Source organism: Oncorhynchus mykiss, chromosome 4 (assembly GCF_057628025.1).
Source record: "Oncorhynchus mykiss isolate SJ-2025 chromosome 4, ASM5762802v1, whole genome shotgun sequence".
NCBI classification, from domain to species: Eukaryota; Metazoa; Chordata; class Actinopteri; order Salmoniformes; family Salmonidae; genus Oncorhynchus; species Oncorhynchus mykiss.
The window spans coordinates 24811645-24832979 of NC_143025.1; the positions used below are offsets into that span (position 1 = coordinate 24811645).

The window sequence follows — 21335 nt, forward strand, 5'->3', positions numbered from 1 at the left end:
CAGAAACAAAATTGTAGACCTGCACCAGGCTGGGAAGACTGAATCTGCAATAGGTAAGCAGCTTGGTTTGAAGAAATCAACTGTGGGAGCAATTATTAGGAAATGGAAGACATACAAGACCACTGATAATCTCCCTCGATCTGGGGCTCCACGCAGGATCTCACCCCGTGGGGTCAAAATGATCACAAGAACAGTGAGCAAAAATCCCAGAACCACACAGGGGGACCTAGTGACCTGCAGAGAGCTGGGACCAAAGTAACAAAGCCTACCATCAGTAACACACTACACCGCCAGGGACTCAAATCCTGCAGTGCCAGACGTGTCCCCCTGCTTAAGCCAGTACATGTCCAGGCCCATCTGAAGTTTGCTAGAGAGCATTTGGATGATCCAGAAGAAGATTGGGAGAATGTCATATGGTCAGATGAAACCAAAATATCACTTTTTGGTAAAAACTCAACTCGTTGTGTTTGGAGGACAAAGAATGCAGAGTTTCATCCAAAGAACACCATACCTACTGTGAAGCATGGGGGTGGAAACATCATGCTTTGGGGCTGTTTTTCTGCAAAGGGACCAGGACGACTGATTCGTGTAAAGGAAAGAATTAATGGGGCCATGTATCGTGAGATTTTGAGTGAAAACCTCCTTCCATCAGCAAGGGCATTGAAGATGAAACATGGCTGGGTCTTTCAGCATGACAATGATCCCAAACACACCGCCCGGGCAACGAAGAAGTGGCTTCGTAAGAAGCATTTCAAGGTCCTGGAGTGGCCTAGCCAGTCTCCAGATCTCAACCCCATAGAAGATCTTTGGAGGGAGTTGAAAGTCTGTGTTGCCCAGCAACAGCCCCAAAACATCACTGCTCTAGAGGAGATCTGCATGGAGGAATGGGCCAAAATAACAGCAAGAGTGTGTGAAAACCTTGTGAAGACTTCTGTCATTGCCAACAAAGGGTATATAACAAAGTATTTTTGTTTTTATTTTTGTTATTGACCAAATACTTATTTTCCACCATCATTTGCAAATAAATTCATTAAAAATCCTACAATGTGATTTGTCTGTCATAGTTGAAGTGTACCTATGATGAAAATGACAGGCCTCATCTTTTTAGGTGGGAGAACTTGCACAAATGGTGGTTGACTAAATACTTTTTTGCCCCACTGTATGTTTAGAGTATCACAGATTTAAATTTACCATCTAGTTTATGAGACCAAGCTAGATTGACACCCATCCCCACACAAAACAAAGTCCAGTGTTGTTCGAAAGGTTTATATTTATTATTCTGTTTTCAATTAAATGTTTCACTTAGTATATTCTGACCATTACTGACATGTTAAAAAAATGATAACTCAAAAAAGCCTACGATAAACCCGTTTTTAAAAGCCTATAGATAGATGGCTTAGAACAAGTGTTTTTCTATTTCAAAATAAAAGAAGTCTATACAAATGACATGATGATCAATAGTATCCGATAGCCTTTAAAATACAAGATGGTGTAAAAGGAACACAGCTGTCTCTGGAGAATTTACAACGCCATTGTATTTACAAACAGAAACATTTGTTGAATGAACAACACTAGGGGGTCCTAACCACGGTGCTCATTTACAGAATGGTCTCTACTGATGAACCTAAAAACCTGGATGAAAAGCAGGAAAAGGGTCCATGAAAACAAAATATCCCAAATGACTTGAGCCACGCCATTCCCTTGTCAACGGTGTACTTTCACATTATACCCCTCTTGATTAGTGACACAATTATTCTCATTTCATCTGGAAACAAAAAAAACAATGGTATGCTTTAAGATGCCTTACAGTTAGTTACATTTACCCCCCCCCCCCCCCCCCCCCCACTCCAATTCTGTCTCTCCTCACCAACACAAAAAGGCTTTTTAAGTAAAACCCTCAGGTGACTGAAGTTCACAGACAGAAGAACAGCCTTTGTACAAAAAGGCAATGGATACTTTTATCAGGCAGTTTTTAAAATGAGGTCAAATCACTGTTGGACCACCTCAGTGAAACACAAAACTTTAAAAAAACAAGATGGTTCAGAATACTAACATGTGCCGCACCCACTTTCTTTATAACTGAACCCCCTGCTGATGGCTGTATTCAACTGAAGCTAGGTATTATACATGTTGAGCCTATATATGGCAAATTCTCCACTGTATTGGGTCAGGAGTTTTCCTGAGCAGGAAAATTGGGCATAGTTATAAACTATAACCTATTGGTTATAGCAAGGGTACATAACTCCCTGAATCAGAAGACATGGCTAAACGACTGTATCCCTAAATAGGTGAGACAGGGTGTCACGTGTTGTGGATTTTGGTGACAGAATCAGACAATTTACAGAAGACAGCTATTCTAATAGGGATAATTTGCATTTGTATTTATTAGGGATGCCCATTAGCGGTTACCAAGGCAGCAGCTACTCTTCTTGTGCGTATTACACTCAGCCTGTATCCGGTTTCTAGTTAACAATTATAATAATTATATATTTTTCCACTTAAAATACATTTAAAAACATCTTTCTGTACAACCAACCTACTTTCCAAAATCTTGACATCTGATTTGTTCAAATGTCACTTCATGAACCACAATAATTGTTTGTGGTCAATAGTTTTGACTCTTGACTATTGGTGGGTAGTGTTGGGTGGGGTAGATTACATTTCACGCTAAGAAAAAGCGTCTTACATGCAGAGGTCTGGACATAACTGAACATAAGTTGTTTTACAGGTTTACTTATTTTTTGCAAATGTACAACCCTTAGTACAGCTATAAACCTTTCAGAATGAAGAGACTATTAGGAGGACGACACCGAGGACAACGGAGTGAGTGACCTGGGAGTTACACTGTTTACAAGATCATTATTACTTTCCAAACAGATAATGAGTATGTGAGACTTATTCACTGCCTGGTGTTTGGCATATAAAGATACATTTAAGGACACGTTGAGAGGAAGAGTCGAGAGAAAGGTGAACAACCTATAGTAAGTAGGGTTTCAATTCAATTCAAGTTAAGTGTAGTCAAAGTAGTAGTGACAACCACCAGTGTGTAACTGAAGCGGGATCTCCTCTTTTCCCTTCCAACCCTCTGCATCGTTTGACTACTCTATACATAAAATGGATACTCTCGTAAGGACATACGTCAGGTCATCTCTAAGATGTGTTTTTACACAAGCACTAGCAAAACCTCAGCTCAGACATTAAATCCAATTCACTATTTTTTTTTACATGTCTGGTATACAGCCAAATGAATCAAATATGGATTACAATTTGACATTGGTTTACACCCAGATTAATTAGAGGAACATGACTCGTATTATCTTGTTAGAGTTAATCATATTATAAAGTTCATAATTTCAAAAAGAAAAAAACAAGTGGGAAGACAGGAAAAAGGCATGTTGTGTTAGCCACTCTTACATTCAATCTCAGGGAGAAATGGTTACCATAAGTGCTCAATACTATCTGGTGGTCTGGGTATGAGCAGGCTTCTAGACAAGAGCATTGCTAACAGGGGCATAACTTTTGCACTTAGTTATTAACAATTAGGTCTGTATACATATACTTTACAATCTCCATGTCTATTTACTGTATCAGGAGAGATATTGAAGCCTAACAGAGAACATCACAGTTCCTATACCCACCACCTGGCCAAACACCATTGAAGACACACAGAAAATGTCATAGATGAGTGAAACAAAATGAGAGGGTAGGAGAAAATTAAAGGTGTTAATGGGTGGAAGAGCCAATACTCAACATCTCTTCATTGGGTCCGAGTAGGCCATTTAGTTCAGTTCTCCCACCCCTCCCTCCTTCCTTTGGTTAGTGCTGGGTCACACAGGGCAACCGGGAGTCTTTCAGGAAAACTCTGACTTGCTCAGGGCAATGGCCAGCTCCAGATCCTCTTGCTCCTGTTGTGCCTGTCTGGCCAAGCGCTCCTTCTCCTCCCGCTCACTCTCCCTCTTCGCCCACTCAATCATGTCCTCCTCAGTATGGTACTGCTGCTTCACACCACATAGAAACACACACATCAGAACACCTTAGAAGCAGCATATTCTACGTCCCCTCCCTGATGGTGCCACTGCACTCAACCTCCCCCATCTTGACACCCATTTTTTTTTAAAGTGACACAGTAAGTTGTGAACTGTCCTGTATTAAGCTATTTCGCAGCAGCATACTGATCCCCTTGACATCTTATTGTTTATGGTAAGCTGCGCCATTCTCAGCATTTCAATAGAGCTTCTTGTATGTTCCAAAAGCGAACGATTGCAATTTCCTCTTATAATGTTTAACATGAAAATACATGTATTAGCTCCAGATCAGTGATAGGGGGGCAGGTGAGTGGCTGAAATCCCTGGATGGCTGTAAAGCATGTCTGCATGTGACAGCCTTCACAGGTGAATTTCACACAGCAACAGACACATCATGCACATTTTAGACAGTGGGATGATAAAATATGGTATATTTAAGCAATAAGGATCGGGGGGGGGGGGGGTAGTTTATGGCCAATATACAACGGCTAAAGGCTGTTCTTACCCTCAACGCAAAGTCCCTGGATACAGCCCTTAGCAGTGGTATACCAGCCACATACCACAAACCTCGAGCTGTCATTATAAACTGGTTACCAATGTAATTAGGGCAGTAAAAATAAAATGTTAAGTCATAGCTGTGGTATAGCTGTCAGATATACCACAGGTGCCAGCCAATCAACATTCAGTGCTCAAACCACCCAGTTTATAAGTGTTTAGTTCACACACACACACACGGGAAGCATGCCTGGTTCTGCAGTGTTCCATATATACCGGTGACCACAAATGAATACAGTATAGTGCTGCAATATACTGACGATTGGCTCGGAGATTGCCAATCTGTATTTCTTAGCACTAAAGTTAATGTCAATGAAATCAAAAAGAGATATATGTGGTTGGTACTGAGAGAGAAAGCAGGTACTGATTCACATAGTTCATAATGAGGTGTGGGACTTCAACAGTTTGTGACCCATTAAATCACTCACGAGGTACAGTCTGACAGCACAGCAGGAGTGAATATTAATGGATTTACAACCTGGACCAAATATACTGCAGATGGCGTAAACGTCTCAGAAAAAGTATACCAACTCATAAACAACATACTTGTGGGAATAGATGTGTGAATTGGATGGTACAGTCCCTGTAGGATGTTCCAGCTTTGTCTAAATGCAGTTATTCACATGGGATATAAATGGTTGGTGATTGATGTAACATGATAGAGGAAAAATGGCAAAGTAACTTCAAAGTATATCAAAATACTGTAAATCTAACCAACATCCAGAAATGCTTATACGAGACCAGTAAAAATAGGTTTTTGAATTCGGACCAAATCGATAGTTTATTTTTTTACACCTCAAGCCTTAATTCAATCCGGGATTTGAATACGCCAGAATTCATGCATCATAACAGAATGTAAAAAAAATTGCAAACAGTAGCTATCTGTACTAAATCAAGCTGGTGGATATGGATACACATGGAGCCCAGAGATGGAGATAGTACCCTTCATAAGATGTTTTATTGAGCTCATTTGACTGAGGAAGAGATGAGAGTAAAGACCCAGAGAGAGCAGAAATCTTTCTTCCACAGTGCAGATTGGTGGCGGGAGTGGTGAAAACAGGATGAATTGTGGGAAGCAGAAGGAGGAGTGATTCCAGTCAGAGTGAGATGGTGGAGGAAGTGAGGGGGCTCTGTAGAGGATCACCGGGAGCCCGCAAATCAGACACAAGGACAGCGCGTGCAGGGCAGGGTGCAGGTCATGCAGAGTGGAGGCAGTCAGAGGGAGCAGGAGGAATAGGAGCTCAGTCAAGCCATTTATCGTTTCTGTGGGTGTTCTAAATACATTCAATCACAAGAGCCAAAGCAAGCAGCCTAGCCTTTCCATCCACAGCCAACCAGGGGCTCCTGAGGGCTATGCATCAGGAAGAGGAAGATTTGGTGTGTGCCCGAAGTCCCACTAGTGGTGACTAAGTGAAAATGTTACCCATTTAAAATATACTAGAATATGTTTATTAATATATATACACACCTATGGCTACACTATTAAAGGAGTAAAGTTATTTGAGGGAACATCAATTACAAGTCTGAACTTCAACTTAGAAATAAACAAAAATGTAATTAAAGATAAGCAATAAGGTCCAAGGAGATGTGGTATATTGGCCATAAACTACAAACCCGGAGGTATTATTGCTATTATAAACTGGTTACCAATGTAATTAGAGCACTACAATTAAATATTTTGTCATACCCAAGGCATACAGTCTGATACACCACAGGTGTCAGCCAATTAGCATTCAGGGCTAGATCCACCCAGTTTTCTAGAATTATATTTATAAACTGGATGGTTTTAGCCCTGAATGCTGATTGGCTGACAGCCATGGTCTATCAGACTGTATACCACGGGTATGACACATTTTTTATTTTTCCTGCTCTAAGTACATTGGTAACCAGTTTATAATAGCAATAAGGCACCTTATGGGTTTGTAGTATATGGCCAATATACCACAGCTAAGGGTTGTGTCCAGGCACTCTGATGCGTTGTGCATAAGAACAGCCCTTAGCCGTGGTGTATATAGGCCTTATACCACACCCCCTCGTGCCTTAATGCTTTAATAAACTTCACATAAAGAAACATAACATTGACAAAGTAATATGCGATACATAAGGAATATATAAAACATTATATATCTCATTAGAAAAACAAAATACAACTATATTTCCTTAAGGACTTATAAATGCTCCTTAGGTAGGTTGGTAGTTTGAGAGTTTAGCTATGGACGGAGGGGAGGCTGAGACTGCTGTTTGGTGGATGGCTTGTGAGCGAGGAAACAGGGGAGGACAACCTAGACGGTGTCATGAGGAGAGGGGGCTGGGGAGGTTCTCACTTTGTCAAAGCTGGCAAATCGGTCTGGGTCCCGTGCCGGCTGGCGGGGTGAGGATGGGGCAAAGGGGTCTTGTGCAGCATCCTTGGCAGGTTGGGAGAAAGGGGGGTCTCCTGGGCCCTGGGACAGAAATGGCCCCCTTCTGTGGAACGAGTCCGACATCTCGGACCTGGAGATGTCGGCTCTCTTACCTGCATTCAAAAACACACCAGAGTTTCTGATAGGAAAATGTGGCGCCAGACAACGTGACGGGGAAGATTTGAATTTACCGTCCATTTGAAACATTTACCGGACCCATATGCATAACTCATTGGGGTGTCTAACCATGGTGCTCAGAATGACAGAAATCACATTTTGATTATGGTAATGCATCTTAACAGAACATGCATCTCATGTAATGATACAGCCAATAAAACAATCAAATAATTTTCCAAAATGCAATTCGTAGGAAAACACCATTCTAAAACAGAGCACCTGATAGATATTCCACATGTGACAGATGAACATCTTAAGAGGGGGAATCTAAAAGATACAACTAGGATAACTTGTTAATGACTAGGATTGTGCCTTTCAGGACAACAAAAGAAGGTTGCTATGAAATGGCAAAGCGGTGGGTCCAATAGTGAAATAAATGTGTCAATTATAATTACACCTGTATATACAGGAAGAAATAAAATCATGTATATTTTTTCTCCCGGTCATTTTGGCTGACAACAGTTTAACTTATTTGGCTTTTCATTTATTTATGTTTTGGCCAAAACCCACAGAAACCCTGACACACACCACCACCCAAGAGCACTCAGGTCAGTAAGTAATGAGAGGCCCAGGGAACAAGTCCTAGCAAAAGTGCAACAATGACTTCAAAATCCCACAAGGTACCAAATCTCCATGTTTTCAATACCAATGCCATTCTGTTACTTGCAAATGGCAGCAGAAAAGCACGGACAAACAGTCTAGAAACAGAATGAAAGAAAATTTGCTTTCCAGAAGGACTGACCTGGGGGTGGTGGGGGAGGTCTGGTGGGCGTTCCTGTCTTGGGGGGCAAGGCTGGGGGAACATCAAGGCTGCTAGGCTGGCTGTCCTCCTTGAACAGGTTCTTGTTGTTGGAGGAGTTGGATGAGGCGAAGGGGTCGGCACCGTTTGACTTGAAAACAACCAGAGATCCAGAAGAGCATGACTGACATCTCTCCCTGGTGTTCATGTTTACATCAACACCACCTCATCACATTCCCCCCCATTATTCATACGGTTAGCGGGATCACAAAAATGTCCCTAACGATCACTAATAGCTAGTGATCCTTAGTTTTCCTCACATCACAGCCATGATGGTACACACCAAGGTCAACTTGAGAACCCAATCATGACTTTACCTTGGCCAAGGCACTGAAGTCTGCAAATCCCACTCCAAATGATTCGATGCCAAACACAGCAGCAAATGGATCTGAAGCACACACACACACATGTAAATATTGTTCAACAACACACAGTTTAGCCAGACAGAGTACTACCATTTGCACTACCACCCACTCCCAAGAGGGAGGCTCCATCCTCGTCTTACCTGGGTCAGAGCCAGTATTTCCAGCAGTGCCTCCAGGTGCAAAAGGGTCATTGGTTGCTGCAATGAGATCCTTTTGGGAAACACATACAATGTCAGTTATAAACTAAAACCCGACAGACAGCGCACACCTAGCTAGAATAATTAAGGACAGAAGTGCACAGTCATTCTTCATTACCATGCACAGACTGAATCTATCTGGGAGCATAATTAACACAATGTGCTGGTGCAGGAGGAGGGTTTTTTGGTGGGGTAAATTGGGTAGCTGCCTGAGTGAATATCCCTGAGGCATATGGACAGTTCAGCACGGTGGCACCACTCACAGTGGGGAGCTCAGAGCCTGGCTGGGAGCAGCTGAAGGGATCCGGGCCTGTAGTACACTGGGAGCCAAACGGGTCTGCCTCTGCCAGGGAGTCCATTTTGGATCCAAACGGATCCGCATCCACGTTGTTGACCTTAGCGCTGAAGGGGTCCCTGGCTGCCTTGTTGTTGGCTTTGGAGCTGAAGGGTTCCAGCCCTGCAGCGTCGTTAAGAGGAGCTGGAAACAGGTCAGGCTCCACTAGGCTGGCACTGCCACTGAAGGGGTCAGCAGAAGGGAAGGGGGAGGCCGAAGACTGCTTGAAGAAGGAGTCAGCAGAAAAGGGATCTGTACCCTTGAATGGGTCCCCTCCAAATGGATCTGTTGAAGAACAGCTACGTTACAGGTTCACATTCAAAATACAGGCTAATATAAAAATATTTCTGATTTGGTGGCTCCAATGTATAGCTGCATTGTTTGAGCTCATACTGAGTAAACAACACTCACCGGAAACATCTGCCTTTCCAAACAGATCATCTTTAAATGGATCCTCTGCACAGACAGACAACAGAATCAGCTGGGACTCATTTTTATTACATACATACACACACACACACCGTAGCCAAATACATTTAAACTCAGTTTTCACAATTCTTGACATTTAATCCTAGGGAATTTTTACTGTCTTAGGTCAGTTAGGATCACCACTTTATTTTAAGAATGTGAAATGTCAGAATTATAGTAGAGAGAATAATTAATTTCAGCTTCTATTTATTTCTTTCATCACATTCCCAGAAGTTTACATATACTCAATTAGTATTTGGTAGTATTGCCTTTAAATTGTTTAACTTGGATCAAACGACTCAGGTAGCCTTCCACAAGCTTCTCACAACAAATTGGTGAATTTTGGCCCATTCCTCTTGACAGAGCTGGTGTAACTGAGTCCGGTTTGTATGCCTCCTTGAACACACACGCCTTTTCAGTTCTGCCCACACATTTTCTATAGGATTGAGGTCAGGGCTTTGTGATGGCCACTCCAATACCTTGACTTTGTTGTCCTTAGGACTCGTTTTACTGTGGATATAGATACTTTTGTACCTGTTTCCTCGAGCATCTTCACAAGGTCCTTTGTGTTGTTCTGGGATTGATTTGCACTTTTAGCACCAAAGTACGTTCATCTCTAGAAGACAGAATGCGTCTCCTTCCTGAGTGGTATGACGGCTGCATGGTCCCACGGTGTTTATACTTGCGTACTATTGTTTGTACAGATGAACGTGGTACCTTCAGGCATTTGGAAATTGCTCCCAAGGATGAACCAGACTTGTGGAGGTCTACAATGTTTTATCTGAGGTCTTGGCTGATTTCTTTTGATTTTACCATGATGTCAAGCAAAGAGGCAATGAGTTTGAAGATAGGCCTTGAAATACATCTGAAGGGACACATCCAATTGAAACAAATGATTAGCTTATCAGAAATTTCTAAAGCCATGACAATTTTCTGGAATATTCCAAGCTGTTTAAAGGCACAGTCAACTTAGTGTATGTAAACTTCTGACCCACTGGAATTGTGATACAGTGAATTATAAGTGAAATAATCTGTCTGTAAACAATTGTTGGAAAAATAACTTGTGTCATGCACAAGGTAGATGTCCTAACCGACTTGCCAAAACTATAGTTTGTTAACAAGACATTTGTGGAGTGGTTGAAAAACAAGTTAATGACTCCAACCTAAGTATGTAAACTTCCGAGTTCATTCATTCATTTATTCAATATATATATATATATATATATATACACACACAGTGCCTTGCGAAAGTATTCGGCCCCCTTGAACTTTACGACCTTTTGCCACATTTCAGGCTTCAAACATAAACATATAAAACTGTATTTTTTGAATCAACAACAAGTGGGACACAATCATGAAGTGGAACGACATTTATTGGATATTTCAAACTTTTTTAACAAATCAAAAACTGAAAAATTGGGCGTGCAAAATTATTCAGCCCCTTTACTTTCAGTGCAGCAAACTCTCTCCAGAAGTTCAGTGAGGATCTCTGAATGATCCAATGTTGACCTAAATGACTAATGATGATAAATACAATCCACCTGTGTGTAATCAAGTCTCCGTATAAATGCACCTGCACTGTGATAGTCTCAGAGGTCCGTTAAAAGCGCAGAGAGCATCATGAAGAACAAGGAACACACCAGGCAGGTCCGAGATACTGTTGTGAAGAAGTTTAAAGCCGGATTTGGATACAAAAAGATTTCCCAAGCTTTAAACATCCCAAGGAGCACTGTGCAAGCGATAATATTGAAATGGAAGGAGTATCAGACCACTGCAAATCTACCAAGACCTGGCCGTCCCTCTAAACTTTCAGCTCATACAAGGAGAAGACTGATCAGAGATGCAGCCAAGAGGCCCATGATCACTCTGGATGAACTGCAGAGATCTACAGCTGAGGTGGGAGACTCTGTCCATAGGACAACAATCAGTCGTATATTGCACAAATCTGGCCTTTATGGAAGAGTGGCAAGAAGAAAGCCATTTCTTAAAGATATCCATAAAAAGTGTCATTTAAAGTTTGCCACAAGCCACCTGGGAGACACACCAAACATGTGGAAGAAGGTGCTCTGGTCAGATGAAACCAAAATTGAACTTTTTGGCAACAATGCAAAACGTTATGTTTGGCGTAAAAGCAACACAGCTCATCACCCTGAACACACCATCCCCACTGTCAAACATGGTGGTGGCAGCATCATGGTTTGGGCCTGCTTTTCTTCAGCAGGGACAGGGAGATGGTTAAAATTGATGGGAAGATGGATGGAGCCAAATACAGGACCATTCTGGAAGAAAACCTGATGGAGTCTGCAAAAGACCTGAGACTGGGACGGAGATTTGTCTTCCAACAAGACAATGATCCAAAACATAAAGCAAAATCTACAATGGAATGGTTCAAAAATAAACATATCCAGGTGTTAGAATGGCCAAGTCAAAGTCCAGACCTGAATCCAATTGAGAATCTGTGGAAAGAACTGAAAACTGCTGTTCACAAATGCTCTCCATCCAACCTCACTGAGCTCGAGCTGTTTTGCAAGGAGGAATGGGAAAAAATGTCAGTCTCTCGATGTGCAAAACTGATAGAGACATACCCCAAGCGACATACAGCTGTAATCGCAGCAAAAGGTGGCGCTACAAAGTATTAACTTAAGGGGGCTGAATAATTTTGCACGCTCAATTTTTCAGTTTTTGATTTGTTAAAAAAGTTTGAAATATCCAATAAATGTCGTTCCACTTCATGATTGTGTCCCACTTGTTTTGTGATTCTTCACAAAAAAATACAGTTGTATATCTTTATGTTTGAAGCGTGAAATGTGGCAAAAGGTCGCAAAGTTCAAGGGGGCCGAATACTTTCGCAAGGCACTGTGTGTGTGTGTGTGTGTATATATATATATATATATATCCACACACACAGGTTTTTCTTTATTTTTACTTTGTAGAATAATAATAGGTTAGACAAAACTACAGAATAACACCTATAGAATCATGTAACCAAAAAAGTGTAATAAAATCAAAATATATTTTATATTTGAGATTCTTCAAAGTAGCCACCCTTTGCCTTGAATAATTATTTTTTTAACTGAAATATCACATTTATAGCTTGGCACACTCCCTAAAAACAGGTATCTCCCATTCTTCTCTGCAGATCCTCTCAAGCTCTGTCAGGTTGGATGCGGAGCGTCGCTGCACAGCTTTTTTCAGGTCTCTCCAGAGATGTTCGATCGGGTTCGAGTCCAGGCTCTGGCTGGGCCACTCAAGGACATTCAGAGACATGTCCCGAAACCACTCCTGCATTGTCTTGGTTGTGTGCTTAGGGTCATTGTCCTGTTGGGAGGTAAACCTTCTCCCCAGTCTGAGGTCCTGAGCACTCTGAAGAAAGTTTTAATCAAGGTTCTCTGGTACTTTGCTCTGTTCATCTTCCCTCAATCCTGACAAGTCTCCCAGTCCCTGCCACTGAAAAATATCCCCACAGCACGATGCTGCCACCATGCTTCACCGTAGGGATGGTGCCAGGTTTCCTCCAGAATTGATGCTGCCACCACCATGCTTCACCGTAGGGATGGTGCCAGGTTTCCTCCAGACGTGACACTTGGAAAACAGGCCAAAGAGTTCAATCTTGGTTTCATCAGACCAGAGATTCTTGTTTCTCATGGTCTGAGAGTACTTTAGGTGCCTTTTGGCAAACTCCAAGTGGGCTGTCATGTGTCTTCTACTGAGGAGAGGCTTCTGTCTGGCCACAACCATAAAGGCATGGCTAGTGGAATGCTGCAGAGATGGTTGTCCTTCTGGAAGGTTCTCCCATCTCCACAGAGGAACTTTAGAGCTCTGTCAGAGTGACCATCGGGTTCTTGGTCACCTCCCTGACGAAAGCCCTTCACCGCCGATTGCTCACTTTGGCCAGGTGGACAGCTCCAGGAAAAATCTTGGTCATTCCAAACTTCTTCCATTTAAGAATGATGTTCTTGGAACCTTCAATGCTGCAGACATTTTGTGGTATCCTTCCCCAGATCTGTGCCTCAACACAATCCTGTCATGGAGCTCTACTGAGAATTGCTTCGACCTCATGGCTTGGTTTTTGCTCTGACATGCACTGTCAACTGTGGGACCTTATATTAGGCATGTATGTGCCTGCCCAAATCATGTCCAATCAATTGAATTTACCACAAGTGGACTACAATCACTTTGTAGAAACATCAAGGATGATCAATGGAAACAGGATGCACCAGAGCTCAATTTCAAATCTCATAGCAAAGAGTCTGAATGCTTATGTCAATAAGGTATTTCTGGTTATTATTTTTAATAAATAAGCAAACATTTCTAAAAACCTGTCTTTTTCATTATGAGGTATTGTGTGTAGATTGATGAGGGAAACATTTTATTTATTCTAAAATTGTTAAAGGCTGTAACGTAACAAAATGTGGAAATTGTCAAGGGGTCTGAATACTTTCCAAATGCACTGAACATTCATACATACAGTAGGTTTGTCAAGTTTGAAATTGCTCCTGTTAGTACAATAAACTATCTGAGACGTGGAGGGGTAACTCACGGTCAGTGAAGGGGTCTGACTGGAAGAAGTCCAAATCAGGGAGTGGATGGGAAGTGGTCTGAGGCGGCAGCACAGGCAGGGTAGCATGGGGAGGCTCAGTTGACTCTGGTCTCGGTTCTGGCTCTGGAGAGTCCACCTGCTAAGGAAATACAGCACAGTCCAGCAGACCTGGGTTCAAATAATGTTTAGAGTATTACAATTATTTTCTATTACATTGGAATTAAGTATTTGGGGAGATATACAGTACCAGTCAAAAGTTGACACCTACTCATTCAGGTTAAAATTGTATTTTCACTATTTTCTACATTGTAGAATAATAGTGAAGACATCAAAACTATAAAATAACACATATGGAATCATGTAGTAACCAAAAAAGTGTGAAACAAATCAATATATATTTTGATGACAGCTTGGCACACTTGTCATTCTCTCAACCAGCTTCACGAGGTAGTCACGTGGAATGTACCTCAATTAACAGGTGTGCCTTGTTAAAAGTTTATTTGTGGAATGTCTTTCCTTCTTAATGCATTTGAGCCAATCAGTTGTGTTGTGACAAGGTAGGGTTGGTATACAGAAGATCACTTCGAATGCTTTTCCAACAGGCTCTCTGGAGAGACCAGAAAATAGCTGTGGAGCAATGCTCCCCATCCAACATGACAGAGCTTGAAAGGATCAGGTGTGCCAAGCTTGTAGCGTCATACCCAAGAAGACTTGAGGCTGTAATTGCGGTCAAAGGTGCTGCAACAAAGTACTGAGTAAAGGGTCTGAGTACTTATGTAAATGTGATATTCAAGTACATTTTTTTATAAATTAGCAAACATCTCTAAAATCCTGTTTTTGCTTTCCCATTATGGGGTGTGTCGAATGATGAGGGAAAAAAACAATTCAAATACATTTTAGAATAAGGCTGTAACCTAACAAACTTTTGAAAATGTCAAGGGGTATAAATACTTTCCGAAAGCAAAGTATTTCCTCTTTAAAGACAAGTAGTTGAATGTTTAAATTGTTTTTGGAAATGCATTTGGAAAATATTTACAAAATAATAAAATACTCCCATGCATTTAAACTAGGTCAGTTTGGTATTTGAAATAATGCCAATACTATCAAAGAGTAGGCAATTTATAGAAAAATGTTTTAAATACTTCTCATAGAAGTAGCTGAATAGGGCCACATTATTTAAAAATACTCATTCATAGAAAATATTTAAATAAATGACCTGAACCCAGATCTGGATTCCAGGGGGGAATCCCATGGCTAAAGATGAAGTAGCCATATACCAGATTGTACCTTGGGAGTGCTAGCTTTAAATGACAACTCCTCATCTTCTTTTTCTATATCTTTGACCTCTGCTTCAACTTCAGCAGTAGGACTGCTGTGCTCCTGAAGGGTGAAAGCAATGGGACTAATGTGCTCCTGAGAAAAGAGAAGGAAAAATAGCAACTTCAGACACCATGATGGCATAACAACACATACAACTAGCACTCAGACTTATGAACAAATAATAAATGACCCAGATATTTCAGAGTACAATATATTGCCTTCACAAGGTTGTCCTGTGGTACTGGCCAGACAGTGGAAGATAGGCTGTTATAGAGGTCTTCGAAGGCATCAGACTTAGGCTCTGGTTCCTCTGGGGTCTTAGGCCGATCCTCCTCATCTACTTCTTCCATCGGTTCAGCAGGCTCCATCTGTGGCTGGCTGGCTGGAGGCTCCACTCTCAGCTCCTCAGGCTGGTCTTCCTGATGCTGCTCCTTCGCTGAGCCATTCACCAGCACTGGATCCTCCTCTAGGGAATTCTTACAGCTGAGCTGGGCCGTGACCATCCGCTCCTCAATCTGTAGATCACTTTGCTTCTGGTGCACCTGCCCTCCATACAAACAGAGGTACAGAGAGCACAGGGATAAGGGAGAGAGAGTGCAGAGTGATGGAAATAGATACACACAGTACCAGTCAAACGTTGACACCTACTCATTCAATGGTTTTTCTTTTCTTTTGACTATTGTCTTCATTGTATAATAATAGTGAAGACATCAAAACTATGAAATAACACGCATATAGAATCATGTAGTAAACAAAAAAAAGTTTAAATCAAAATATATTTTACATTTCAGATTCTTCAAAGTAGCCACACTTTCCCTTGTCATTCTCTCAACCAGCTTCATGAGGTAGTCACCTGGAATGCATTTCAATTAACAGGTGTGCCTTGTTAAAAGTTCATTTGTGGAATGTCTTTCCTTCCTAATGCATTTGAGCCAATCAGTTGTGGTGAGAAGGAAGGGGTGGTATACAGAAGATTGCTCTATTTGGTAAAAGACCAAGTCCATATTAAGGTAAGAACAGGTCAAATAAGCAAAGAGAAACGATCGTCCACCATTACTTTAAGACATCAGCCAATGCGGGAAAATTTCAAGAACTTTGAAAGTTTCTTCAAGTGCAGTCGCAAAAACCATCAAGCGCTATGATGAAACTGGCTCTCATGAGGACCGCCACAGGAATGGAAGACCCACGCAACCCAAATAAATGCTTCAGAGTTCAAGTAACAGACATCTCAACATCAACTGTTCAGAGGAGAGACTGCATGAAACAGGCCTTCGTGGTCAAAGTGCTGCAAAGAAACCACTGTAAAAGGACACCAATAAGAAAAAGAGACGTGCCTTGGGCCAAGAAACACGAGTAATGAACATTAGACTGGTGGAAATCTGTCCTTTGGTCTGATTAGACGCAGACTAGGTGAACGGATGACCATGTGTGGTTCCCACTGTGAAGTATGGAGGTGTGATGGTGCTTTGCTGGTGACACTGTCGTGATTTATTTGGATTTCAAAGCGCACTTAACCAGCATGGCTACCACAGCATTCTGCAGCGATACGCCATTCCATCTGGTTTCTGCTTAGTGGGACTATCATTTGTTTTTCAACAGGACAATGACGCAAAACACACCTACAGGCTGGTGTAAGGGTAATTTGACATAGAAGGAGAGTGATGGAGTGCTGCATCAGATGACCTGGCCTCTACAATCACCCGACCTTATTGTGATTTTTTCAGTACATATGTGGCAATTATATATTTCAGAAGGAGCCAGCAAAACTACTGCACTCTATGTGCTCTAGGTCATTGGACACCATTAGACATGCACATGGACATGCACATAAATGCCAGAGGTGATAAGCCATTAAGAGGAGTTACTATGAGTATGACGTAAGGAGGACAAATGTATAAGTAGTTTGTACCAAGATTGGAAGGCAGTTGTATTCATGATGCAGCTCGGCTTTTATTATGAAGTATTAAAAAGTCTATTTGAACTCACATGCTCCGGTATTTGTGAAATATGATTGACCAAATATTTCCACGACAACCTCAACCCAATTGAGATAGTTTGGGATGAGTCGGATCACAGAGTGAAGGAAAAGAAGCCAACAATTGCTAAGCATATATGTGGGAACTCCTTCAAGACTCTTGGAAAAGCATTCCAGGTAAAGCTGGTTGAGAAAATGCCAAGAGTGTGCAAAGCTGTCATCAAGGAAAAGGGTGGCTACTTTAAAGAATCTCAAATATATTTTGATTTGTTAAACACTTTTTTGGTGACTACATGATTCCATAGTTTTGATGTCTTCACTATTATTCTACAATGTAGAAAGTAGTAAAAAACATTTGACTGGTACTGATAGAGATATATACACACACACACGGGTTGGAGAGAACAAAACATGATTGATGAGATAGATTGCTTGGTAAGGATGACATGTAATTTATAAAACCTAAACATTCACTCACCAATAAATCGCATGTCATCCTACTACCGTTATTTTTGTGTTATTTTTATTTTCAAATGTCTTTTTACTACTGTTTAATTTCTTTACTTACCCACACATACACACACACATTTTTTTCCCGCACTATTGGTTAGAGCACTACACCTGTTGTATTCGGCGCACGTAACAAACTTTGATTTGATACATTCTTTCTCGTCAATTATATTTTGTTCTCTCCATTTACAATCTTTGCCACCACCGTAATAGTAATGGTGGTGAGTCATAGTAGACTCACCTGAGATACCTGAGAGAAGGAGTCCTTGACAGATTCCTGCAAGGGGGTGAACTGCTCCCGCGCTGCCTGCACCTTCTCTTCCAGCTGCTGGCTCTCCTCCTGCAGTCGCAGCAGCTCCTCTCTGGCCTGCACCAGCTGCTCCTCGTACTCCTCTATCCTCTGCTCCTGCGCCGTGTGTTCCGCCTCTAGTGACAAGATCTAACACACACACCCACCAACCACAGAAAGCGAAGCAAGATGTGAGAAAATAGTTCAAACAAAATGGTGGACAATCTGACTGTGACTAGATGTACATTTGACCATCATATGTAGTTGCTATTGACTAGATCCTCTCTGAAGGTGATCCAGGTGCTGTGGGAGATGGTGGTTGGTTGATAGGTTCTGTAGTCTCACCAGCTGGTTCTCATGGCTGCACTGCTGGCAGATGTGACGAAGCTGCTCCTCCAGAGTGGTCTTCTGCTGGTCCAGCTCCTCCAGAGTATCCTGGACCTCCTGGCGCTGAGACTGCAGCCGCTGCAGCTCGCCGCTTTCCTTCTGCACCTGATTCTGCAGGTCCTGAGGAGGGCAGGGATAAGTCACAGCATCCAGAGAAAGATGTGAGAAAAGGAGCAGAAGCACCTACGCGGGAGTAGCGTTTGACTGAGTACTCTGGAGAAAGGACTCAATCAATCCATTCACTGCCAGAATATAAATGAAAGACTACAAAGTTAGCTCAGCCTTGAGGTGCTCCACTGCAGCAGAACAAAATCAAATGTAAGCTTCCCCACAGTACCATTACACATTGACTTAGTGTTTATGCCTACATGATGATGTTTATCCAGGAAGTGTGTGTAGGAAGGTGTGGTATAAACTGTAATCAGCCACTACTCAGCACAGGCTCAGAGGGATGAACGTCTTCATCCGTTCCTTCAGAGGAGCAACTCTAAGCTCTGTCTGTTTAAAGCAGCCAGGCAGTCACAGCCCAAAATAGAAGCCATTTATCAGACCAACTCAGTGGCGAGGCCCTCCTGCCCTCATCATTCAAGTGCGAGTGCTACAAGTACCAAAGATTAAAAAAGCAAACAGTTTATTGATCCCTATTTGCTTAGAATACTTCATATTCAGCCATTACATTACTGATTTACTGCAGGGAGAATTACTCCCGATCACTGTGCAAATGTTAAATAGTTAGATTACTATTCATTGGCCTTAATTTTTACTGCATAATCCAATCTCAGTTGCTCATATACCTATTGAAAAACAGACTAGTTTTCCCATTATTAATATATTGATAATGGCTAATTGGCAGTGACTGGGCATTGCTGAGGGGAACCCTGGGGTAAGAAACAGTGCTGTCGGTCTAATGACAGCCTTTCACGCCATTGGCGTACAATACCAGAGGAAGAGCAGCCTTTCACAAATACAAAGCAGAAAATAACTAATGTTCAACGCAGGGTAATATTGCCATATTCCTATATAGTTCGATCACTAGGGTTCAAGTGCGGCCGAGAAGTGGCAATATAAAAGGTGTACAAGTGTTAAATGTTAATTTAGTCCTCCCAGAGAGAGTGGGTCAATAGTGAACAGGACCTGAGAGGATGGGATACTTAAACCTGACAGAGAAGATTATAAAGAGAAGATTATAGTCACACACTGGCATCGGGCTTACAGCTGATACCCCTCTACTATGGCATTGGCTTATTCAAGAACACTTGAAATCTTCCTAAAAATGCATTAAATAACATATGTACAGACCCAGATTACAGGGTATTAAAGTATAATTTAATATAATATACAGTGAGCTCAAAGTATAGGGACAGTGACATTTCTTGAAATGATACAATGACTATGGAGGTTAAAGTGAAGACTGTCAGCTTCAACTTGAGAGCATTGTCATCCATAGCGGGTGAATTATTTAGAAATTACAGCACTTTTTATTCATAGCCCCCCCATATTGGGGCGAATTTAAATTTGTCATTTAGCAGATGCAATTATCCAGAGTGATTTACAGGAGCAATTAGGGTTAAGTGCCTTGCTCAAGGGCACATGGACAGATTTTTCACTTATTAGGTATAATTAAGTAGCCAAAAGGTTCAGTATTTGGCCTGATATTCTTAGCACGCAATAATTACATCAAGCTTGTGATTCCACAAACTTGTTGGATGCATTTGCTGTTTCAGATTATTTTGTGCCATATATAAATGAATGGTAAATAATGTACGTACGTCCTCCAAAAAAGTTATATTAATAAATCAATTCATATGCTTGATATTAAAAGAGGTAACTCTGTTGAAATGTAACACTGAAGCAAGAACTAAACAGCTTCAGGCTACAGTTCAGTTCACACAATCGAGATCGTCAACATCAAAATTTAATCACGGTGCACTATAGAGGCGGCTCTGACTCAGACAGGGAGGGTATGTTTGGTTTCTCTGCTGCTCAGCCATAGCCTAACAGACTCAAGAAGGGGCTACCTCTAACAAATGCAACAAGAGCAGCTGAACAGTAGACTGATTTGACATGAGAAAATGTATTTATAAAACCAGTAGAAAATCGAAATGTACAAAGTCATCAAGTGGATGAAATGAAGTGAAACAATAAGGGCAGTGAGAGAGCTCAGGGGAGGCATGCAGGCAGCACGTTCACTGTACCTGGACTTCACTGGTCCTTTCTCTGATGCTCTTCTCCTGCTCTTTAATTTCCTGTTCCACATTGCTCTTCTCCCTGGAAGACCAGCACAGCAGACATGAGTATTTAATCACCGTGGAGACCGAGGGCACCCGCAGCCAGGCTACCACCCCACCACCACCTCTACAATCTTGACCAGCCGACAGCTCCACTCCCTGCACCACCATCCTGATCCTACTGTAGCAGACCACACCGACCGACCAACCAACGCCTGCAACAACTGCCTTGAGGGGGTCTGTGCGTGTGTGTCGTGTGTTCTGGCAGATGAGGCGAGAGAGAGGGGTAGGACTGTGTGTGGCTGCCTGGAGGAAGTGTCAGTGATTCAGCGAAGAGAAGGGCGGGATGAAGCTCTATACCTCCCATTGTTCATTTCCCTGTCTGTTCATCCTCCCATCCACCCCTCCCAACCCTTTCCTGGTCAGATGACAAAGTAGAGGAGAGGGAGCAGAAGACGGGGATAAGTGGAAACATTTGCACAATAGGCGGGGCCTCGGTTATCAGCTCTCCTACCAAGTCCAAATCTTTCTCCTGGATCTTATCAAATGACAATAACAAAGCCATTCATTTAGCAAAGTAGAACATAAATATGCCAAAAGGCTGGCCAATAGAATAAATAGTAAATGTAAAAAATAATTAATTTAAACGGAATGAAAAAATGCCAATTATCCTTTTCCCTTCATATTTCCACAGTTCATATTATCAAATATAATGAATAATGTTATTTTGATCAACATGAAGAATGAACCTGTCCGCCTTTCGTTTC

The 21335-nt window shown here is 41.8% G+C and overlaps 1 protein-coding gene across 14 annotated transcripts in view; it reads right to left on the reverse strand.

The window, feature by feature from the left end:
* Positions 1-1252: 1252 nt before the first annotated feature.
* Positions 1253-21335, reverse strand: part of LOC110521566 (epidermal growth factor receptor substrate 15) — a 33660-nt gene continuing 13577 nt past the window's right edge. For 2 of the 14 annotated variants that reach the window (XM_090231569.1, XM_090231573.1), the window contains exons 13-25: positions 20536-20608; positions 18299-18460; positions 17915-18103; positions 15398-15721; positions 15147-15272; positions 13860-13995; positions 9263-9307; positions 8781-9136; positions 8461-8530; positions 8273-8343; positions 7899-8046; positions 6905-7092; positions 1253-3998 (exon numbers count right to left, since the gene is read on the reverse strand). In XM_090231569.1, coding sequence (XP_090087695.1) covers positions 3852-3998; positions 6905-7092; positions 7899-8046; positions 8273-8343; positions 8461-8530; positions 8781-9136; positions 9263-9307; positions 13860-13995; positions 15147-15272; positions 15398-15721; positions 17915-18103; positions 18299-18460; positions 20536-20608 — 2035 coding nt within the window. In that variant the 3' untranslated portion in view covers positions 1253-3851. Of the gene's footprint in view, positions 3999-6904; positions 7093-7898; positions 8047-8272; positions 8344-8460; positions 8531-8780; positions 9137-9262; positions 9308-13859; positions 13999-15146; positions 15273-15397; positions 15722-17905; positions 18104-18298; positions 18461-20535; positions 20609-21335 lie in introns of all 14 variants that reach the window. The other 12 variants (XM_090231567.1, XM_090231571.1, XM_021599196.3 and 9 more) reach the window with 7 other exon arrangements.